This window comes from Polypterus senegalus, chromosome 11 (genome assembly GCF_016835505.1).
Source record: "Polypterus senegalus isolate Bchr_013 chromosome 11, ASM1683550v1, whole genome shotgun sequence".
Classification (NCBI taxonomy): domain Eukaryota; kingdom Metazoa; phylum Chordata; class Cladistia; order Polypteriformes; family Polypteridae; genus Polypterus; species Polypterus senegalus.
In genome coordinates this window covers 86345188-86362889 of record NC_053164.1, presented here as the reverse complement: position 1 = coordinate 86362889, position 17702 = coordinate 86345188, and the positions used below count along the sequence as shown (strand labels likewise).

Sequence of the window (17702 nt, the reverse complement as noted above, 5' to 3'; positions counted from 1 at the left end):
CCAAACTTCAGTCCATCGGCTTGTTAAGCAGGGGGCAGGCTGAGATCAGGTGTCCTGCATTTCTGCATCACAGGCTCCGGCCACAGGCTCTGTGTGGCGATGGGTGGACTCTGGATGGGTGACACGTCCCTGTCGGGCTTGGTGGGCAGACTTTTGGGGTGTCTCAGATTGGCAGGTTGCCTGATGTCACTCGATCACCTCGATTACAGCCTCCAGGTTCTTATAAGGCTGCCTTCGGACCAGCTAGGCAAGATTGTCTGGAAGGGTGTTCACGAGGTTGTCATAGGTTCTACCACCTGCCTTGTATCATTTACATCTGGCCATAGCCAGTGTCCTGTTTTGCCCCAGATCTCAAATGCTTGTGCTCTGGTGGGCCACACAGGGTCAAATTTCCAGCTGCGCCACTCCCTTACCTGCTGTTCCAAGCATGTGCCTCATTTTTTTTAACACTAGAATTACCAAAGCCTACGAAAAAACTCGTAAATCTGGCCCACCTTAAATCCCTTTGCACCTCTCCATCAGCGTCTTTTGTCTTGTAAATGTGTCGATAAGCAATAAGCAGCCTGCTATCACATCCCTCCACCGCCGCACAAAGTTTTCTCAGCTGAAGTCTTTACCTGCGTGTCAGTTGCTTAGAGTTGTATAGAGTAAATACTATATCATTATTTGGAACAACAATCTATGTAAACACATCGTTAAAACAGAAACTTTTTCATGGTTTAGTAATAATTGACATGAAGCGTATAATGTGTGAAGCCTGAAGTCCAAATATCAAATAAACACTTAAACAAAAGTTACAAATATAACAAAACAAGTACACTTTTTAATATGAACGCTTGGGTGGCTCAGCAGTAAGAACTGCTGACTGGTAATAAAAGGGTCTCGAGTTCGACCCTGGACAATTCAGTTTTGAGAAGTGAGCTGCTCTTATTCTTACTATTTTAGAATAAAAATATAAATTTGATTTGAGTCTGTAACAGCCAGTTTAAATGTATGGTACTTGTAAAGGTTAGCTTTGTTTTGTTTTTTATTCAGTTTTATTCTCTCAGTCACGTTCATGCTCCCCCTGATGTGACACTGCTGTTTTCACATAAAGATGCGCTACAACAGAGGTGAACCTTGATGATGACGGGGTTCTACATTGGAGAAAGATTGTACATCACACTTTTCCTGTCGCTGTACTTTTTATATGTACACGGGAAGCTCTGCAGTTTACTTGTGACTTTACGCTGTAGGAAGATAAGTAAATAAATCATGGTAAACAGGTAAATAACATTCTATCCGGCTACAGTACAGTGACGGAAGCTTCCACCTCCAGCTATAGACTCTTCAGTGCGAGAGTGAGTCTCCACGCTAGTGTTTAGATCTGGACGGTGTATGTGACCAAAAAAGAAGTCTTACTGCATTCTCGTACCATTGCTTGCGAACTGAAGTGCCAGCATGCACTTTTCGTGGCATTACACGTGTTTTTTGAGCATGCCTGTGTCGATCAAACACAGGAAGCACTGCAGTTTACTTGTGACTTTACGCTGTAGGAAGTTAGTAAATAAATCAAGGTAAATAGGTAAATAACATTCCATCTGGCATTTACAGTGCATCCGGAATGTATTCACAGCGTATCACTTTTTCCACATTTTGTTATGTTACAGCCTTATTCCAAAATGGATTAAATTCATTTTTTCCACAGAATTCTACGCACAACACCCCATAATGACAACATGAAAAAAGTTTACTTGAGGTTTTTGCAAATTTATTAAAAATAAAAAACTGAGAAATCACATGTACATAAGTATTCACAGCCCAAAAAAGAAGTCTGACTGCATTCTTGTACCATTGCTTGCGAAACAAAGTGTCAGCATGCACTTTTCGTGGCATTACACATATATTTTTTGAGCATGCCTGTGTCGATCAAACACAGGAAGCTCTGCAGTCTACTTGTGACTTTACTCTGTAGGAAGCAAGTAAATAAATCATGGTAAATAACATTCAATCTGGCTTTTATATACAAAGTACAGTGAAGGCAAAAGTACAACATGCATTCTTTCTCCAATGTAGAACCCTCGTCATCATCTGAGTTCAACTCTGCTATATCTTTCAACTCTCTCTATACCTATATCTCTGGTTTTGCAAGTGCGGCTTTGACATCATGGACCATAAGGTGCATACTAATTCAGCGTGAGCAGGAGCACTCAATAAAACTGAATAAAAAAAAGTTCAAGTGACAATGAGATTCAATTAAAGCAGATTCACCAGCGTTTGTGTGTCAGCTTTTATCCATCCAGATCAGAGAATTTCCAGTTGCTTTGTCTCAAAACACCACTAACATCTATAGTTATTCCCAGTTTCAAATAAAAACTAACAGCGTCAGATCCCTTAGTATGTATCGTGATCGTGACTGAGAGAATAAAAATAAGAAAATAAAAAAAAGTACTACAAATTTACTCCGGCTGCTACAGACACAAATCAAATGTATGTTTTATTGTATAATATTAACAATAAGAACAGCTCACTACTCAAAATGGCAGATATATGAGGCAGTCAGGATCGAACTGCCGGGGGACTCTTGATTACAAGTCAGCAGTTCTCACTGCTGTTCCATGGAAGCTGTTGTATCATCCTTGAAAATTTTGTGAAAGTGTTTATTTGATCTTTGGACTTCAGGCTTCACACATTATACAGTTTATATCTACGTTTTGTCATTTATTACGAAAATATGAAAAACGTTTCTGTTTTAACGATGTGTTTACATAGATTGTTGTAGAAACGGAAAACACATGACATACATGTGTTCCAAATAACATTATTAATAATAATAATTAATCTATTATTTCCCTATACATCCCTTGGTACCTGACTCCCAGATAGTCGAGGCATGAGCTGGGAGAACTTTGTACCCATTCTGCAGCGGTGGGGGATGGAATAGTAGGTTGCTTGCTGCTTGTCTTGATCTGCCCATTTACAAGACAAAAGACGCAGACGGAGAGGTATGAAGGGATTTAAGGTGGGCTGGGTTTTACGAGTTTTTCGTAGGCTTTGGTAATTCTAGTGTTATGACCTCGGCCTTCAGTGTGTCATAATCAGCAGCCTGCTCCTCTGGGAGATAGTAATAGAGCTGCTGTGCTTCGCTGTTCAAATACGGTGCCAATGTGTTAGCCTACTCTGCTTGCTCCTAGTGATGTTGGGCGTCAGTGTGCTTGAAATATAGGAATTAGATCTCTATGTCGTCACTCTCGAATAATGACAACAATACTGTCACGCTTGGGTCACAGATTTGCACAGAGACACAGATGGTTGTAGAAAACAGGAATTTTATTTAAACACTGCAAACAAACATTTGCTTCTTTTCAAAAGCTTAAACGTGCTCCATGACAAGTCAGATGACAGTTCCGCTAGGAGCAGAGAATGTCAGAGAGAGAGAGAGAGAGAGATAAAAGCAAACAATCAATTCCAAAACAGACAGGCGCTGCACAAGGCTTTTAAGTTAGTGGAGTATCGCGTGAGGTTTTTATTACGCGTTATAGCGCAAGTGAGAAAGTAAGGAGCAATGTGAGGGTAGTCTGTGTTTCAGGGGCTGTGGTTTTCCCAGGGGCGTCTGTATCTTCTTGGGGTGCAATCAGCCCTCCAGCTCACACCCTCCCCCTCAGCTTTATTCACATTCCTGTGAATCAAGCGACTCTCTGTACCAGGTTCATGTAGTCGTGATAATACGTCTGCGTTGACGTGTTCAGAACCTGGTCGATGTTTTACTGTGAAACTATAAGGTTTTAACACTAGAATTACCAGAGCCTACGAAAAAACTCGTAATTCCATTCCACCTTAAATTGCTTCTTAAATCCCTTCACACCTCTCCGCCAGCGTCCTTTGTCCTCTAAATGTGCTGATAAAGAGAAGCTAGGAGCAGCCGGCTATTCCATCCCCAGACCAATTTAGAACGTGCACGAACTTCTCTCAGCTCATGCCTTGATTGAGTATCTGGAAGTGAAGTGGAGTTTTAGAGTGGAAATAATAGATCGTTATTTGGAACACACGCATTTCATGTCTGTTCAGTTTCTACAGTAATCTGTGTAAACACATTGTTAAAACAGAAACGTTTTTTATATTCTAGTAGTAGATGACAAAATGTAGGCATAAACTATATAATGTATGAAGCCTGAAGTCCAAATAGCAAAGAAACATTTTCATAAAAGGTTCAAATATAACACAACAATTGCGCTTTTATTCAACAATATAACTGCAGAAACAAAAAGCCGCTTTAACATGCGACATTGACAGCAGTTTATTATAACTGCCTCCGTGGTGCAATGGAATCAGTTCTCGCTTTGGAAGCAAACGGTTGCTGCACTACTCCGTTTTGAGAAGTAAACTGCTCTTAGTCTTACTATTTTAGAAAGTATATGTTGCTGTATGCTGTTTCTTTTGTACTCCAGGACATGCAGAGGAAAGAATGGTAAAGAGCAGTAACTTCGGCGCTATATGCAATAATCAGACACTCCCCATCTGCCCGTGTCGCTCAAACACAGGAACATATATTGGTGTAAAAGTATAACAAAAGTGCACTTTTATTCAAGTGCACTTTTTCCATCGCCTTTTCCTGTAAGAAGCAATGTACACACTTCTCTCTATGCTTAGGTTTCTATTACACACGTGAAAGAAAGAGACAATACATGTGAAAATATCATCGCACTAATGCAATATTATTTGAAAACGAACAGCGTCAGATCGGGTGTGAATTTATGCAGGAACAGCATACAGCAACATGCGGGGACTGGCAGGAACACTCAATAAAACTGAATAAAAAGAAAATCAAGTGACGGTGAGATACGAAGAAGGCAGCTTCGCCAGCGTTTGTGTGTCAGACCCCGGTTTGGGGGCGTTACTATGCATCATGGTACACTGCAGAGCTATAGCGCGTCTTTAGTGAAAACAGCCGTGTCAGATGGGGTTGTATGGATTGATTCTGAATGCGACTGAGAGAATGAAAAGTGAATTAAAAAAAAAAGCTAACCTTTACAAGGATCATAAATTGCACCGGCTGTTACAGACTGAAATCAAATGTATACTTTTATTCTAAAATAGTAAGACTAAGAGCAGTTTACTTCTCAAAACAGAGTAGTGCAGGATCGAACTTGTGACCTTTTGATTCCAAGGCGAGAACTGATTCTATTGCACCACGGAGGCAGTTATAATAAACTGCTGTCAATGTTGCATGTTAAAGCGGCTTTTTGTTTCTGCAGTTATATTTTTGAATAAAAGCGCAATTGTTGTGTTATAGCCTAAGTAATGAGTCTCGGACATGCCCAGTTTACATTTCTTAGGGTTAGCATTAAGGCCAGCCTGTCTCAAGCTTTCAAGAACGGCTTGAAGCCGCTGTAAGTGTGTTTTCCAATCATTGCTAAAAATCACGACATCGTCAAGGTATGCCCTGGAATATTCAGAATGAGGATGCAGGATCTGATCCATCATTCGCTGAAAAGTTAGAGGTGCCCCATGAAAACCAAACGGGGATCTTGTAAATTCATAAAGTCCGTCAGGACCAGTTCTTCGTCTTGGTTTTCTCCCCAAACCCCCCACTAAGTTCAATATTGGACTGGACTACTGGTCCCTTACATTTATTAATCAGTTTAGGAAAAAGGGCATTTCTCCGTCCTATGAGTAATGGCCATGGGCACGAGTCTGAAACGGCAGACCAAACCTTAAAGTGGCGACCCCTATAAGTTAAAGGAAGAAGTAATGTCTGATAATCTTTAACATCACCATGTACACAGCGTATTTTTACAGTCTCACAGTCTCTAAGGCATCGTTCATCAAGACAGTCTCGTCTCACGATACAAAGGTCACTTCCCGAGTCTGACAATACTGAGATTTCTCTGCCCCCCAATTTCACCGGGATCAACAAGCCATCTTTTCTATCCGAAGAATATGTAATATTTGCGAAACAAACCTCGGCCAGTCCAACTTCCATTGATTGAGCTGGAGACAAGCGACATTCTCTTGCCAAATGGCCGAGTTGATCACACCGGAAACATCTACGGTCGGCTCCGCTTCCGAAATATCATCTGCGACGTCCACGGTTTCCTCGGCCCGCTGTTGCCGTTTCCTCAGAAATAGGTATCTCTTCTAAGACTGGACTCCCCGGGGTCCTATCTGACCCCATTCGATTTTCAGTATCTCCAGCTTGTCGATGTTGTAGCTGTCGATCGAAGCGAGGAGTATGTCCTGGACGTTCGTGTACAGGTTGCGAAGCAGCACCAAATCCACCGCTCTTTCTCTAATCGGACTGTGAACCCTCTAATCGTCTGGACGTAATCGTTAATGATTTAGTATCATGACGCAGAAATTCATCTCGAAGAACTGCAGGTATCCCGGTCAGTAGTATATTCATGACAACTTTTTCCATCACGTCTCCTTCAAACCACCAGTGCACTTTATGTATCAAATCTTGAATTTGCGCATGGATTGGGTCATCCATGTTTAGTTTCCAGTCTTTAAGTGCATGACTTTTAGCCATTTGAAATAAGTCTTCTTCGGTATCCATCTGTGCAACCACTCCTGGTACCACTTGTCACGCTTGGGTCACAGATTTGCACAGAGACACAGATGGTTGTAGAAAACAGGAATTTTATTCAAACACTGCAAACAAACATTTGTTTCTTTTCAAAAGCTTAAACGTGCTCCATGACAAGTCCGATGACAGTTTCGCTAGGAGCAGAGAATGTCAGAGAGAGAGAGAGATAAAAGCAAACAATCAATTCCAAAACTGACAGGCACTGCACAAGGCTTTTAAGTTAGTGGAGTATCGCGTGAGATTTGTATTACGCGTTATAGCGCAAGTGAGAAAGTAAGGAGCAATGTGAAGGGTAGTCTGTGTTTCAGGGGTTGTGGTTTTCCCAGGGGCGTCTGTATCTTCTTGGGGTGCGATCAGCCCTCCAGCTCACAATACCTTGGACGGATCCCAGAATTGGTCTTGTTGGACCACCACGTTAGCAGCAGCCCACGCCTCAGGCTCTGCGAGTTGAGTTTGCGTCTCACACATCTGCACTTTCAACCGCTGCAGATCAGCAACAATGGTAAATAGAACGGTGTTCAGGTTCTGCTCATCTGTCATCTTCAGAGCTGTATCTTGCTGGCTAATCCACTATAATAAAGCACGCAACAAATCAAAAGGAGTTGGGGATCCATCCCATATACTGTGCAGCATGAAAAAGTAGACTATAGAGAGTAATCTCCTGGAGTTCCAAAACTGGGACTGATGACAAGTGAACAGAGCAGAAGAGAAAGGGTGTGTTTGTAGGAAGGAAGTGGCGTGAGGTCATCTGAGGGTGCCGGTAGTGATGTCTTCAGTAAGGTCAGGGTCAGGCAAAAGTGATTGGTTTATATGGTCTTCTGGAGTTCTGTAGAGAGAGGAAAAAAGGCATTAATACTCAATGCCAACCCCGGTCTTGCTGGTCGTACATGTGTGTGACACAGTAACAAATGAATTGAAGGCATGGACTCTAAATGATCCTGGAAACACAGCTTGAAGAGCACTGATTTTTGAAAAATGTCTATATGTAAAGTGAAACAAGTTTGTGTTATTTTTTGCTTCAGGACAGCCAGTTACCTAAAAGGTGCTTGTGCATAAAAATTATTTTGGTGTGTAGATGTCCAAATGCTCAGGATACAGTAGTATCATATCAAATAGTGGAATATGTATCAAACTTTTTTTTGTGCTAAGAAACATTTTATGGAAAGTAGAATATTATTTTATTTATCTATGTTGAAAATGCACTGTAACTTGAATATGCAGCTGGAAGTTAGTAATGGCCTGTGTATTATATGTTATTAGGAAAGCAGTGGAAACTTGTGAAAAATGTTATGCCTTCAGGTTTGTTAGTATACAAGTAGCAAGCATGTAACTAGAGAATGATTAATCTAAGAGTGCATGCAATATTCCGTAGTCTCTGTTTCTTTCCTAATGTGAGTAAAAAAAAGAAAAAGTTACTGATTTATGAACCTTGTTATTTAGCAGTTTTTCTCAGGGTTTTATTTTTTCAGGTATGGTTTCACCCCAGGAATATCCTATATATCACTGTTTAACTAATGTACTATTTTCTTAAATTATTCAAATATAGTAATTGATAGCTGGCTCAGTGGATAATGGCAACATAATACATTTAATCTTAGTTGGTCACTACTACACTTCAAAAAAAAAAAAAAAAAAGCAGTGGAATTGGGAAGAAGATGATGAATCACATTTATCTCAATTTTTCTTTTTTATTTCAGGGACGGTCGAATCAGTCGAGAGGAAATGATAGCCTACTTCTTGAAAGCAAGCACCTTACTAAACTGCAAAATGGGCTTCATTCATACATTTTGTGAAACTACCTACTTAAAACCTACCTTTTGTGAGCACTGCACTGGTTTTGTGAGTATCTTTGTAGGTGTGATGTATATTTAACATATATCATTGTAACTTTAAAATTGAAGTAAGAAAAATGTTGATTACAGTTTCACTTTTCTTAGCTGTATTCACTAGTATTGTAATATGGCGGTATGACAAATGCAGGAGTGACAAAAATAGAGAAAAATATGCATTGACCAAAGCACAAAGTGACAAATGCATGCAACTAACTTTAAAATAACTTTTAAAATTATTTTTTATAGAATAATATAAATAAAAATGTAAATGTAGCGTAATAAAGTATATACTGTAACATGTGGAGAAACAGTATACACATAACAAAAATGAAGAGTGACCACAAAACAGTGCAAACTTTTGCCCCACGTGCTTTTTGTGAGTGTACTTTGTGATATAAATCTTTAAAAGTGATTTTCATAATTTTTAAAAGTACGCTCTTTAAATCCATGTTTTGCGTGTGTTATGGCGAAAGTTTGGATCAGGCAATTGGACCAAATAATTTCCTAATGTATAGTATATGGTATTGTTATATTTTTAAATGAGTGACTAACAAAACGTAATTTTAGAACTATAATTTAATAATTTATGCACTATGATTTATGTTATGTGTGCAAAACCAAAACATCATATCTGTTGTATTTGTCTTATTGAATTTTTTTGTTACTTGAAAAAAAATGCATAATCCACATCTTCATAATCCTGGATTGTTTAAATTGGTGGGTCTGTTTTGACCATATGTCAGTAAATATGGGTATGTACTATGTGGGTGTCCAGGACAATGGACTGGTGCAAGGATAGGTTTCATCCTCATAGCCCTAACCTGGATAATTATGCATGATTTGACTTTTACATTTAAAGTAAATGTTTTAAGAAAGTAATAGATGGAGACAGATAGGGGTAACTAAGTGCAGAAAGTGATCATAAAACACATCAATGAATGAAAAAATACTTCAAAAATCAATGTAGCTTCCTGTCTGCTATTGATGATATAATGGTGCAGTCGGCATGAGCAGTATTACCCCCATAGCCCTTGTGGACATAACTAAAATATGTTAAAGTTCAGCTGTCTATAGTTTAAGATAGCCAAAGGTATGCTTATTCTTATAAATATTATTCTTTGGAATGACTGATGAAGTATTTGTGAGAGACCATCTTATGATAGTTGCTTACCTTTTGTAGTATTTCATAACATGCTGTGTGATTACTGCATAACTGGCTGGATGAAATCCAGATGAGGAATTAAAGGAGGTGCCTTAACACAGACGGTGATCTTAGATGTACTGCAGGCTCTGAACTGTTATAAGAATAAAACATGGGGAAACCATTTATAAAATATTTTCCATAGGCAGGATATGGAAAAAAATTCACTGCTTTTTAAAGTCTGTCACTTCTTGTAAACAACCTAATTGTCCTTGAATCCCACTGGTATGAAATTGTAAGCAATGTTTTAAGGTAAATTTTGTTTTATAATATTCTAATATTAGTTTTTATTTAGTTCATTCTATTTTTTAGTTATTTAGTTCTAGTTTTTTGCCATTTTCTAATTTTAGATTTATCAGTCTTTTTCTCATTTGTTTTTTCAGCAATTAACCTTTAGTTTTTGTTACATATTATTAGCTTTATATTACTGACCAAAAATGTCCACAAAGACAACATGTTTTGAATGTAAAACGCAGTTCTCTTTGTAGTTGTTATATTTTATATTATTCATGTTGTATCTGTCAACTTAATATATACAATTTTAATGTCTGTGACAGAACTCAGTTTTTTCATATGACAATTCAAGGTTTCAAGTGTAATCCAAAAATGCTAGAATCAAATAACAAGTGTTCTCTAATGTCATTTGTTACTTAAACCTTCAACCTTCAACAAGTTTAAGCAAAAGGTAATTTAATTTCAAAAATGCCTTTTATTTTTGAGCTAACAAAAGAAAGTATTCACAACGCATTCACTTATAACTATGAACATTACAATGTGCCAGACGGTATTATTATTTTTATTCTCCAAGCTGATTTCTTCATGTGTTCCTGAGTATATGATAACTGATGTCATAACGTGGTTGCTACAAAAATTACCATAGAAATATTTTTGTTAAGTCTTTCCCCTATGTCATTTTGTCTTAAATTTTATGCCTGTATTCTGTTTCCTCATATTCTAGAGATTATATGAGCATTGTGCCACAGTGAGTAGCACTGCTGCCTCATAGATTCAGTGTCCTAGGTTCAAATCCTGTGCCCTGCTGTTCATGGGGAGTTTGCACATTTCTGTGTGTCTGTATGTATTTTCTTCCAGGTCCTCTAGTTTTCCTCCAGCATTCCCAAAGTCAAGTGTTATAGTTTAAACTGTGTTTCTGTGGATATGAGCATGAGTAAGCACATCAACAGAGGTTATTTTACAAATCTTTATGATCAGATGGTGCATATATTCAGTCTTGTTTGCATTTCTTTTTTGCTGTTTCTCCTTATGGGTAATGGATGGTGTAGAAAGGCAATGGGCATCCCCACCAGATTAAAAGGAGACCAGTGCAGTGATGCAACTGGTATGATATAAAGGGTGAATGGAGAAAAGGATAGGATCTGGAGTGGTTCCATCCCCCATACACTAAGTGGCAATAGTCCTCATATGTTAACCCAATCAGGTTGCTTGGACTTGGAGTCCTAAAGTGCAGCCTTGTCAGGGTCCCTGGGATAGAAAGCGCTGTGGGGAGAGGATCTCCCTACTTTTTCTGTGACCTAAATTGCTTCCACAAAGACACAGCTTCACAGCAGAAGCATTTCCAGATGTGACTTAAAAGGAGTCTGCTGCCTCACTTCATTTGAGTCAGAGTCAGGAGGCCGTAGGGAGCACTTAGTTGGAGGAAGGAAGGAGAAAGAGTTGTTTATTATTATATAATTTGTTTTGTTGTTGTGGCTGATTGCTGGAGAGGATTGTGAAGAGATGCTTGAAAGAATAAATATCTTTTATTCTAAAATGTGTGTTCTATTACTTTGTCTTGATTTTGGGGGTCGGTGGTACCCCCTTGTGGACTACAGCAAGGATGTCAAAATCTGTGCCTGGAGGGCCGTAGGGGCTGCAGGTATTCATTCTAACTCTTTTCCTAATCAGTGACTAGTTTTCACTGCTAATTAAATTCTTTTTCCCTTCATTTTAATAGCCCTGTTTAAAGGATTCAGTACAGTGAACCCTTGTTTATCACAGTTAATCCGTTCCAGACTCTACCGTGATAAATGAATTTTCGCGAAGTAGGATTCTTTATTTATAAATCGAATATTTTCGCAGTTAGAGTATAGAAAACCTGTTTACGACTTTCTAAATACGTTTTTTAACATTATTAGAGTCCTCTAGACATGAAATAACACCCTTTAGTCACCATTACACTCGTGTTACCCAATATATTAGACAAAATAAGAGAAAATAAGACATATTAGACGTTACAAATATAATATTACTTTTATCCTCAATTTTTGTGCGCTCCATGTGTACATCAGGCATGTAAGTGTAGGGAATGAGAACATCAAAGTGCCTATTCATAACATCTCCCGAGTTTTTTTTTATCTCCTCAAGTGCCTGTTCAAAGTCGCACAATGTCAGCCCGAATCTGTACTGCTAAAGACAGAGTTTCATGCACTAAATAAGCTATAGATGAGAATAAGCAAGCACCATCTCCCCTGATATTTACTACGCGGTGAGGCATTTGTACTCCATCAACATTAATTATTTCCAGAGACATAATTTTATCTATTTTTCCAGCGCATCGCGCACAAAAGCAAGGGAACAATGAGAGCACCAGAACTCTGCTCACATCGCGTTGCTTCGTACCTCAAGCCGCAAGTAGTAAGTCTATGATAAGCGGAATACCGCTACGCTTTGCACTCACGGGACGGAAGTACAATCCCGAACGCTTTTATATAGTAGATTATTGTACTGTACATTTAATTGTACACAACCACTAACCTATGAAGGAGAGTCTTCAGAGGTGGTGCAGTATATTCAGCAGGTGCGTTGTTGTCTTCAGTGAAGAAGTACTAGGAGTAGGCAGTGGGTGTCTGGGTGCGCGGCTGAAGAACATCTTGATAGGCAGTTGCTGGCGCTGTCTTTTCATATGCGCGAGGAGGCTTTTGTAGGGTATTGCCATCATTAATCATATCCAAGAGTTTCACCTTCTTGTGGATAGTAAGCATCTTCCTCCGGCGCTTAGTTTTATTGTCAGAAGGCTTAGAAAAAGCAGCATGTTTAGGAGCCATCGTAGGGCTTAGATAAAAGTTCTCAGAAAGCGTATGCGTAGTGACGTAAGCGTGTATGAGAAAAAAATCGCGATAGAGTGAAGCCGTGAAAGTCGAAGCGTGATATAGCGAGGGATCACTGTACTCTGAATTGATTATTTTCTTCATTAAATGACAGCCAAACATAAATGAGACATGAAACAAGCCAAAAGATGACCAGCTAAATTGGGGTTTCAAACTCCAAACAATTTCACTCCAATCAATTTCTTAATGAGAAGCTGGTTCTTGCTGTTAATTAAACTCAATATTTAATTCCATGGCTTGTTGCTGCTCTCATTCTGCCACAGCAGACATTTCCAGAACTGTTAATTTTTTACAGTTTTTTCTAAGAATACTGCCAAAATGTTTTGGTGACCTGAGAGATCAACCTTACTGCGTCTTTAAGGAAAAAGAAACAACAAAGGGGTTCTGAGTCAAGTTAATTAAAATTAAGGCAAAAGAAGTTAATTAGTAGCAAAATCTGGTCACTAATTAAGAAGAATGTTAGAATGAAAACCTGCATCCACTGCGGCCCTCCAGGACTGGAGTTCAACATCCGTGGACTAGAGGATCAACCACGTGGCAATGTAGTTGTTATGCTCCTGTTTGAAGAAACTCTTTTTTTTTAAATTCTCCTTCTGCCTGTATTGTAATGATGTTCCCCTTCCCCTCTCCTTTAGTCTTTCCCCACTCACACACTTTTTCCTTTTCCATAAAGAATTAATTTGATCCCATAAGACTCCCAACAGGACTTCATCCCTCTACATTTCAATTAAATGCTGTGTATATTCAATAAAATATTTTATAGAGACTTATATCGTTGGATACCCTGACAAATAAAATCTACACTTCTTTTAGGTTACTTAACCACTTTTCTGATCATCCATTTTGGTCATTCTTAACAGTGGTACAATGTGATAGATGACTCAGAACTGGAGTACTTCACGTATAGCTATTGTGCACTGTTTTTTTAGAGTAGGCAAACATTATATTTTATGACTTAAGTGTTTTACTTAAGTGTTACAAGTAACAAGTATTAGCACATGTTACCTAAAACAGCAAGCTGTTGCTTAATATTATTATATTTATGCAGTAAATGAAAATAAAATATTACAGACACATTTTTAGTCCCTTATCTTGCTAATTGGCCAACCATTCCCAACTAAAATATTTAAAATTACATTCTGCTCCGCAAATAATTACGTAATGTTTCTGCTTGTTATCACTGCCATTTTGATAAAATTATCATTTTTCATCATATAACCTTAGTTGACTAACAGACATAAGAAAGTTTGACACTTGTGTTGAATTTTTTTATTCCTTTTATTTTTTTTAACTGTGAATTGTTTAGGAGCCTAATTAATATATCTGTAATATTCTGAATCCTGCTTAATCCAGTTCAGAGTCATCAGAGGCCAAAACCTATTTCAGTAACATTGGGCTGAAGCATGTCTGAGCCAGGTACGAGACACAAAAAATTAAAAAATAAATATAAATACTACATATAGTATATAGATCTATGTAGTGTTTTAGTTTTCATAAGTATGTTTGTGTTTTAGGTACATACAATTTTATGTTTTATTTTTACTTTATTGGTGTACGGTATACTGGGGTTGTAAGTAGAAGTGTGCTTTATAAGGACAGATTATTTTTTATGGTACTTTTCTCATTACTCACTAGTGTGATTTTTTGTTACTTTTGCAGCGAACATTTATGTTATTTACAAATTAGTTTAACATGAGAAAAGACTTGTAAAACATAGTGTTAAAAATAAGGCTTTCAAAAATGGAACTAACAGTTTGCAGATGATACCAAGCATCTAACTCCAATTAGAATTACATGTGTAACTTTTAAAACTTGGAAGATAATAGGCTATATGCACACATTAGTGCTGATGTACTTCTGGTGAAATCTCAGACAGCTTAGTCACTACCATTGCCCATACTGAAGTTCTGATTTTTGTTTACTAGCGAGAATGTCCGCGAAAAATAAAGTTTCAGCATACAGATAGCTATACAGCTGAAATTGTTGTCTACCTTTATGTTGAGTTTCCAGTAAGTGCAAAAAGATGCTCAGTTTTCATACATTTCCTTCTGATGCAGAAACCCAATCTAAATGACTTGTTACTTTCTGAAGCGAGAGTTTCATGATTACTTCCCCAGCCTGAATTTGTAAATTTTAAAAAAGAGAATTTTTGCGAGCTAGGCTCTGAGACAGGGTGGTGACTGTTGAAGAAGGGAGCAGTTCCTCCGTTGTTTGAGTCAAACAGTATCTCCGTTCCACTGTCAAGACTGGGGGTTTGTGAGAAGAGAAAGCGACCAATTAAGGATGACACACCAGGTGAAGAGAAGGATGGTAAAATCCTTGAGGACCATGACTATGCATCTGTTCCAGATCCATCAGTTGTTAACTAGCGCTTGATGAAAAGTTGTCTCTTACAGAAGAAACTCTCCAGATGAGGAAACAGATTGAGACCCTTACAATGAAGCAATGGTTTGTCATTCACCATTTTGGTGTCTCAGAGAGAGACATTTGCTTTTTTACAAGGTAAGATGTCCAGCAGACTCTTGTTATTATGTACAGTATTATAGCATTGGCACTGAACACCACAATGGATGTGTTCTCTGCTCTTTACCCGTTTTTTTGAGGTGGCTCACTATCCTTAAAAGGATTATTTGCCTTTGACCACACTAGATAGAAAAAAGCATGTGCGACTGTGCAGAGTTGCCATTTTTATAGGCGCTCCTGCTATTGATGATGTAATGTCAGCTCTTTCTTTTGGTGACTCACCCCTGGCTGATATAAGTTGTCCAGCACCATTGCAGTATTAAACTTCACTTTGTGATAGCCTAATGAAATCATATATTTGTCCTTTGTAAGTTCATAGGTGACGCAAGTTTTTAAAATGTGTCCATTTCTTATCTTCATAATTGTGGATTTCGTTTGAAACATATAGTTTAAAGCCCTTCTACTTTTTAGCTCCTGACACGGAATCTGGAAGAGTGTGTGGATATAGCCTAGCCTATTGCTTTTTAGCTTGACTTAGTTATTGATTTTGTAATCACTTTTATATAATCCATGGCAAAATGTATTGAATAACTACTCTTGGAGGATGTTCATTCAGCTGTTTTACTTTGTTGCAAAAAATCACAGATATGACACAAAACTATTTTATTTAACAACTCAACGTTCTGGCAAAACATACCTAAATAATTAAATTGTTTACAATTAATGGCACATTTCTTTCAGACCAAGTAGAGGAAACATTATGGAATCACTAAGTGATGCGGAAAAAATGATGGAATCACCTGTTAATTTGCATTTCTAAAACAAATACCTGCACAAGTGTAAATAGGCCAGTTAGTCTGCAGTTAAAAGAGGGTTCTTGCAGACCTTAATGAACTGTTGTATCTGACTGATCGACAGGAAACATGGCCCCAAGAAGAGAGCTGTCAGTTGAAACTACAGAAATTATCATAAAACTCATTTAGGAAGGAGAGGCACAAGTACAGCATAACAACTGCTCATTGTTATGCTAAGAAACATTGCTGGTATACTATAAAATAGGGCTGTGCGATATGACCAAAATCTGAATAGTTTATATAATCACCACTCCTTTTTTTTTCATTTAAATTAAAAAAATCAAAAATGAGAAGTACTCAACTTGTAATTATTTCTGTTCTTTTATTTAGAACATTTGAGCAAATGTTTGACTTAGAATGTAAACATAAAATGTTAATGTATCAAATATAAAACACTTTTCAAAAACAAATTACTAAAGGCCCAATATAAAATACTGCTATATAAAATGCCTGACATAAACAAAATGTGAACTGTAGCAGCAATAACTCTCACAACATATATTAAATATAAAAGGATCAAAGCACTAACAACTAAACTATATAAGGCCAATAAACCCTTTAAACAAAATAAATACAAGTCTAACATTAACTGTCAAAACCAAATGTAAACATTGTACTTCAAACTTTAGCAGCAATAAGGCTTACGACAAAAATATATTAAATATATAATATTAAATATAATATTTTTTAGGCTACATTCTAGTAAAATGTTAATTTGCACATCGTAGTGTGGCAAATCTCCGTTAATGAGTTACAGCTGATCGCCCCGTGCGTGGGACTGGACGGCGCTAACGTGTTGATGCCGTCCAGCCCCAAGCACGAGGCGATCCGCGGTAACTCGTTAACGGAGATTTGCCGTGTTAATGCAGTTGTGGCGTAAACGTAATGTAGCGTTCTGTTCTTTATTGTAGAGTTCTGTTCTGCAGTTTGTGTTCTGTGATTTACATCCCTCTCAGTTATTTATTCTGTTGTCCCTGTTATTTCTGATGGACTGTAATAGAGTGGAAGGTAAAGGAGGTTCGGAGGGATGGGGGGTGGAGCCGAGGGGGGGGGTTAGCGCTGTGAAAAAGGAGGAGTGGACGACGATCTTGTCGCCCCTAGCTAAGAGAGTTTGTTTTTGGATTGCTGTCTGTTCGGCGTGGTTGTGGCCAACAGCAACCATTTTTTTTTGTTTGTGTTTAATAAAGAGGGAACTAACCAAGTGACCTTCTCGGATCGTCATTACGTCTGGAAGACGCTACAGTAATTTTAACAAGATTAACGCTGACAGCAAACGCTGCAGGGAAAATTATGCCTTAAGCAAATTGTTTTGGTAGCAATTAATCTTCCAAGCTTTTAACATGCTCGTTTAAATAGTACCTTTACAACTGTAATATCCTACGTGGCCTGCCTCTCAGTTGTAAACTCTCTGCATGCTCGCTCACATGCTTTTTGCGGAGGTGGTAGAAGAGGTTTGTCGTGTTGGAGTCTGTGGTAGCGATCGGTTTGCAGCATAATTTGCACAGTACCGTTTTCTGGTCCGTGTCAGACTCTTCAAATCCAAACCATCTCCATACTACAGAGATAGCTCCTCGTTTAGGAACAAGGTCCTTCTGTGTGGAGCTACCTGGTGTTGCCTCGTCTTCATCAGCCATGCTAGTGTGTCTGCATCCACGTGGTGGCCATCAAAACAATGAAAAA

The 17702-nt window shown here is 38.2% G+C and overlaps 1 protein-coding gene across 1 annotated transcript in view; it reads left to right on the top strand.

The window, feature by feature from the left end:
• Window positions 1-17702, top strand: part of LOC120539268 (RAS guanyl-releasing protein 2) — a 215305-nt gene that overhangs the window by 159754 nt on the left and 37849 nt on the right. The window contains exon 13 of the mRNA XM_039769183.1: window positions 8263-8404. Coding sequence (XP_039625117.1) covers window positions 8263-8404 — 142 coding nt within the window. The remainder of the gene's footprint in view (window positions 1-8262; window positions 8405-17702) is intronic.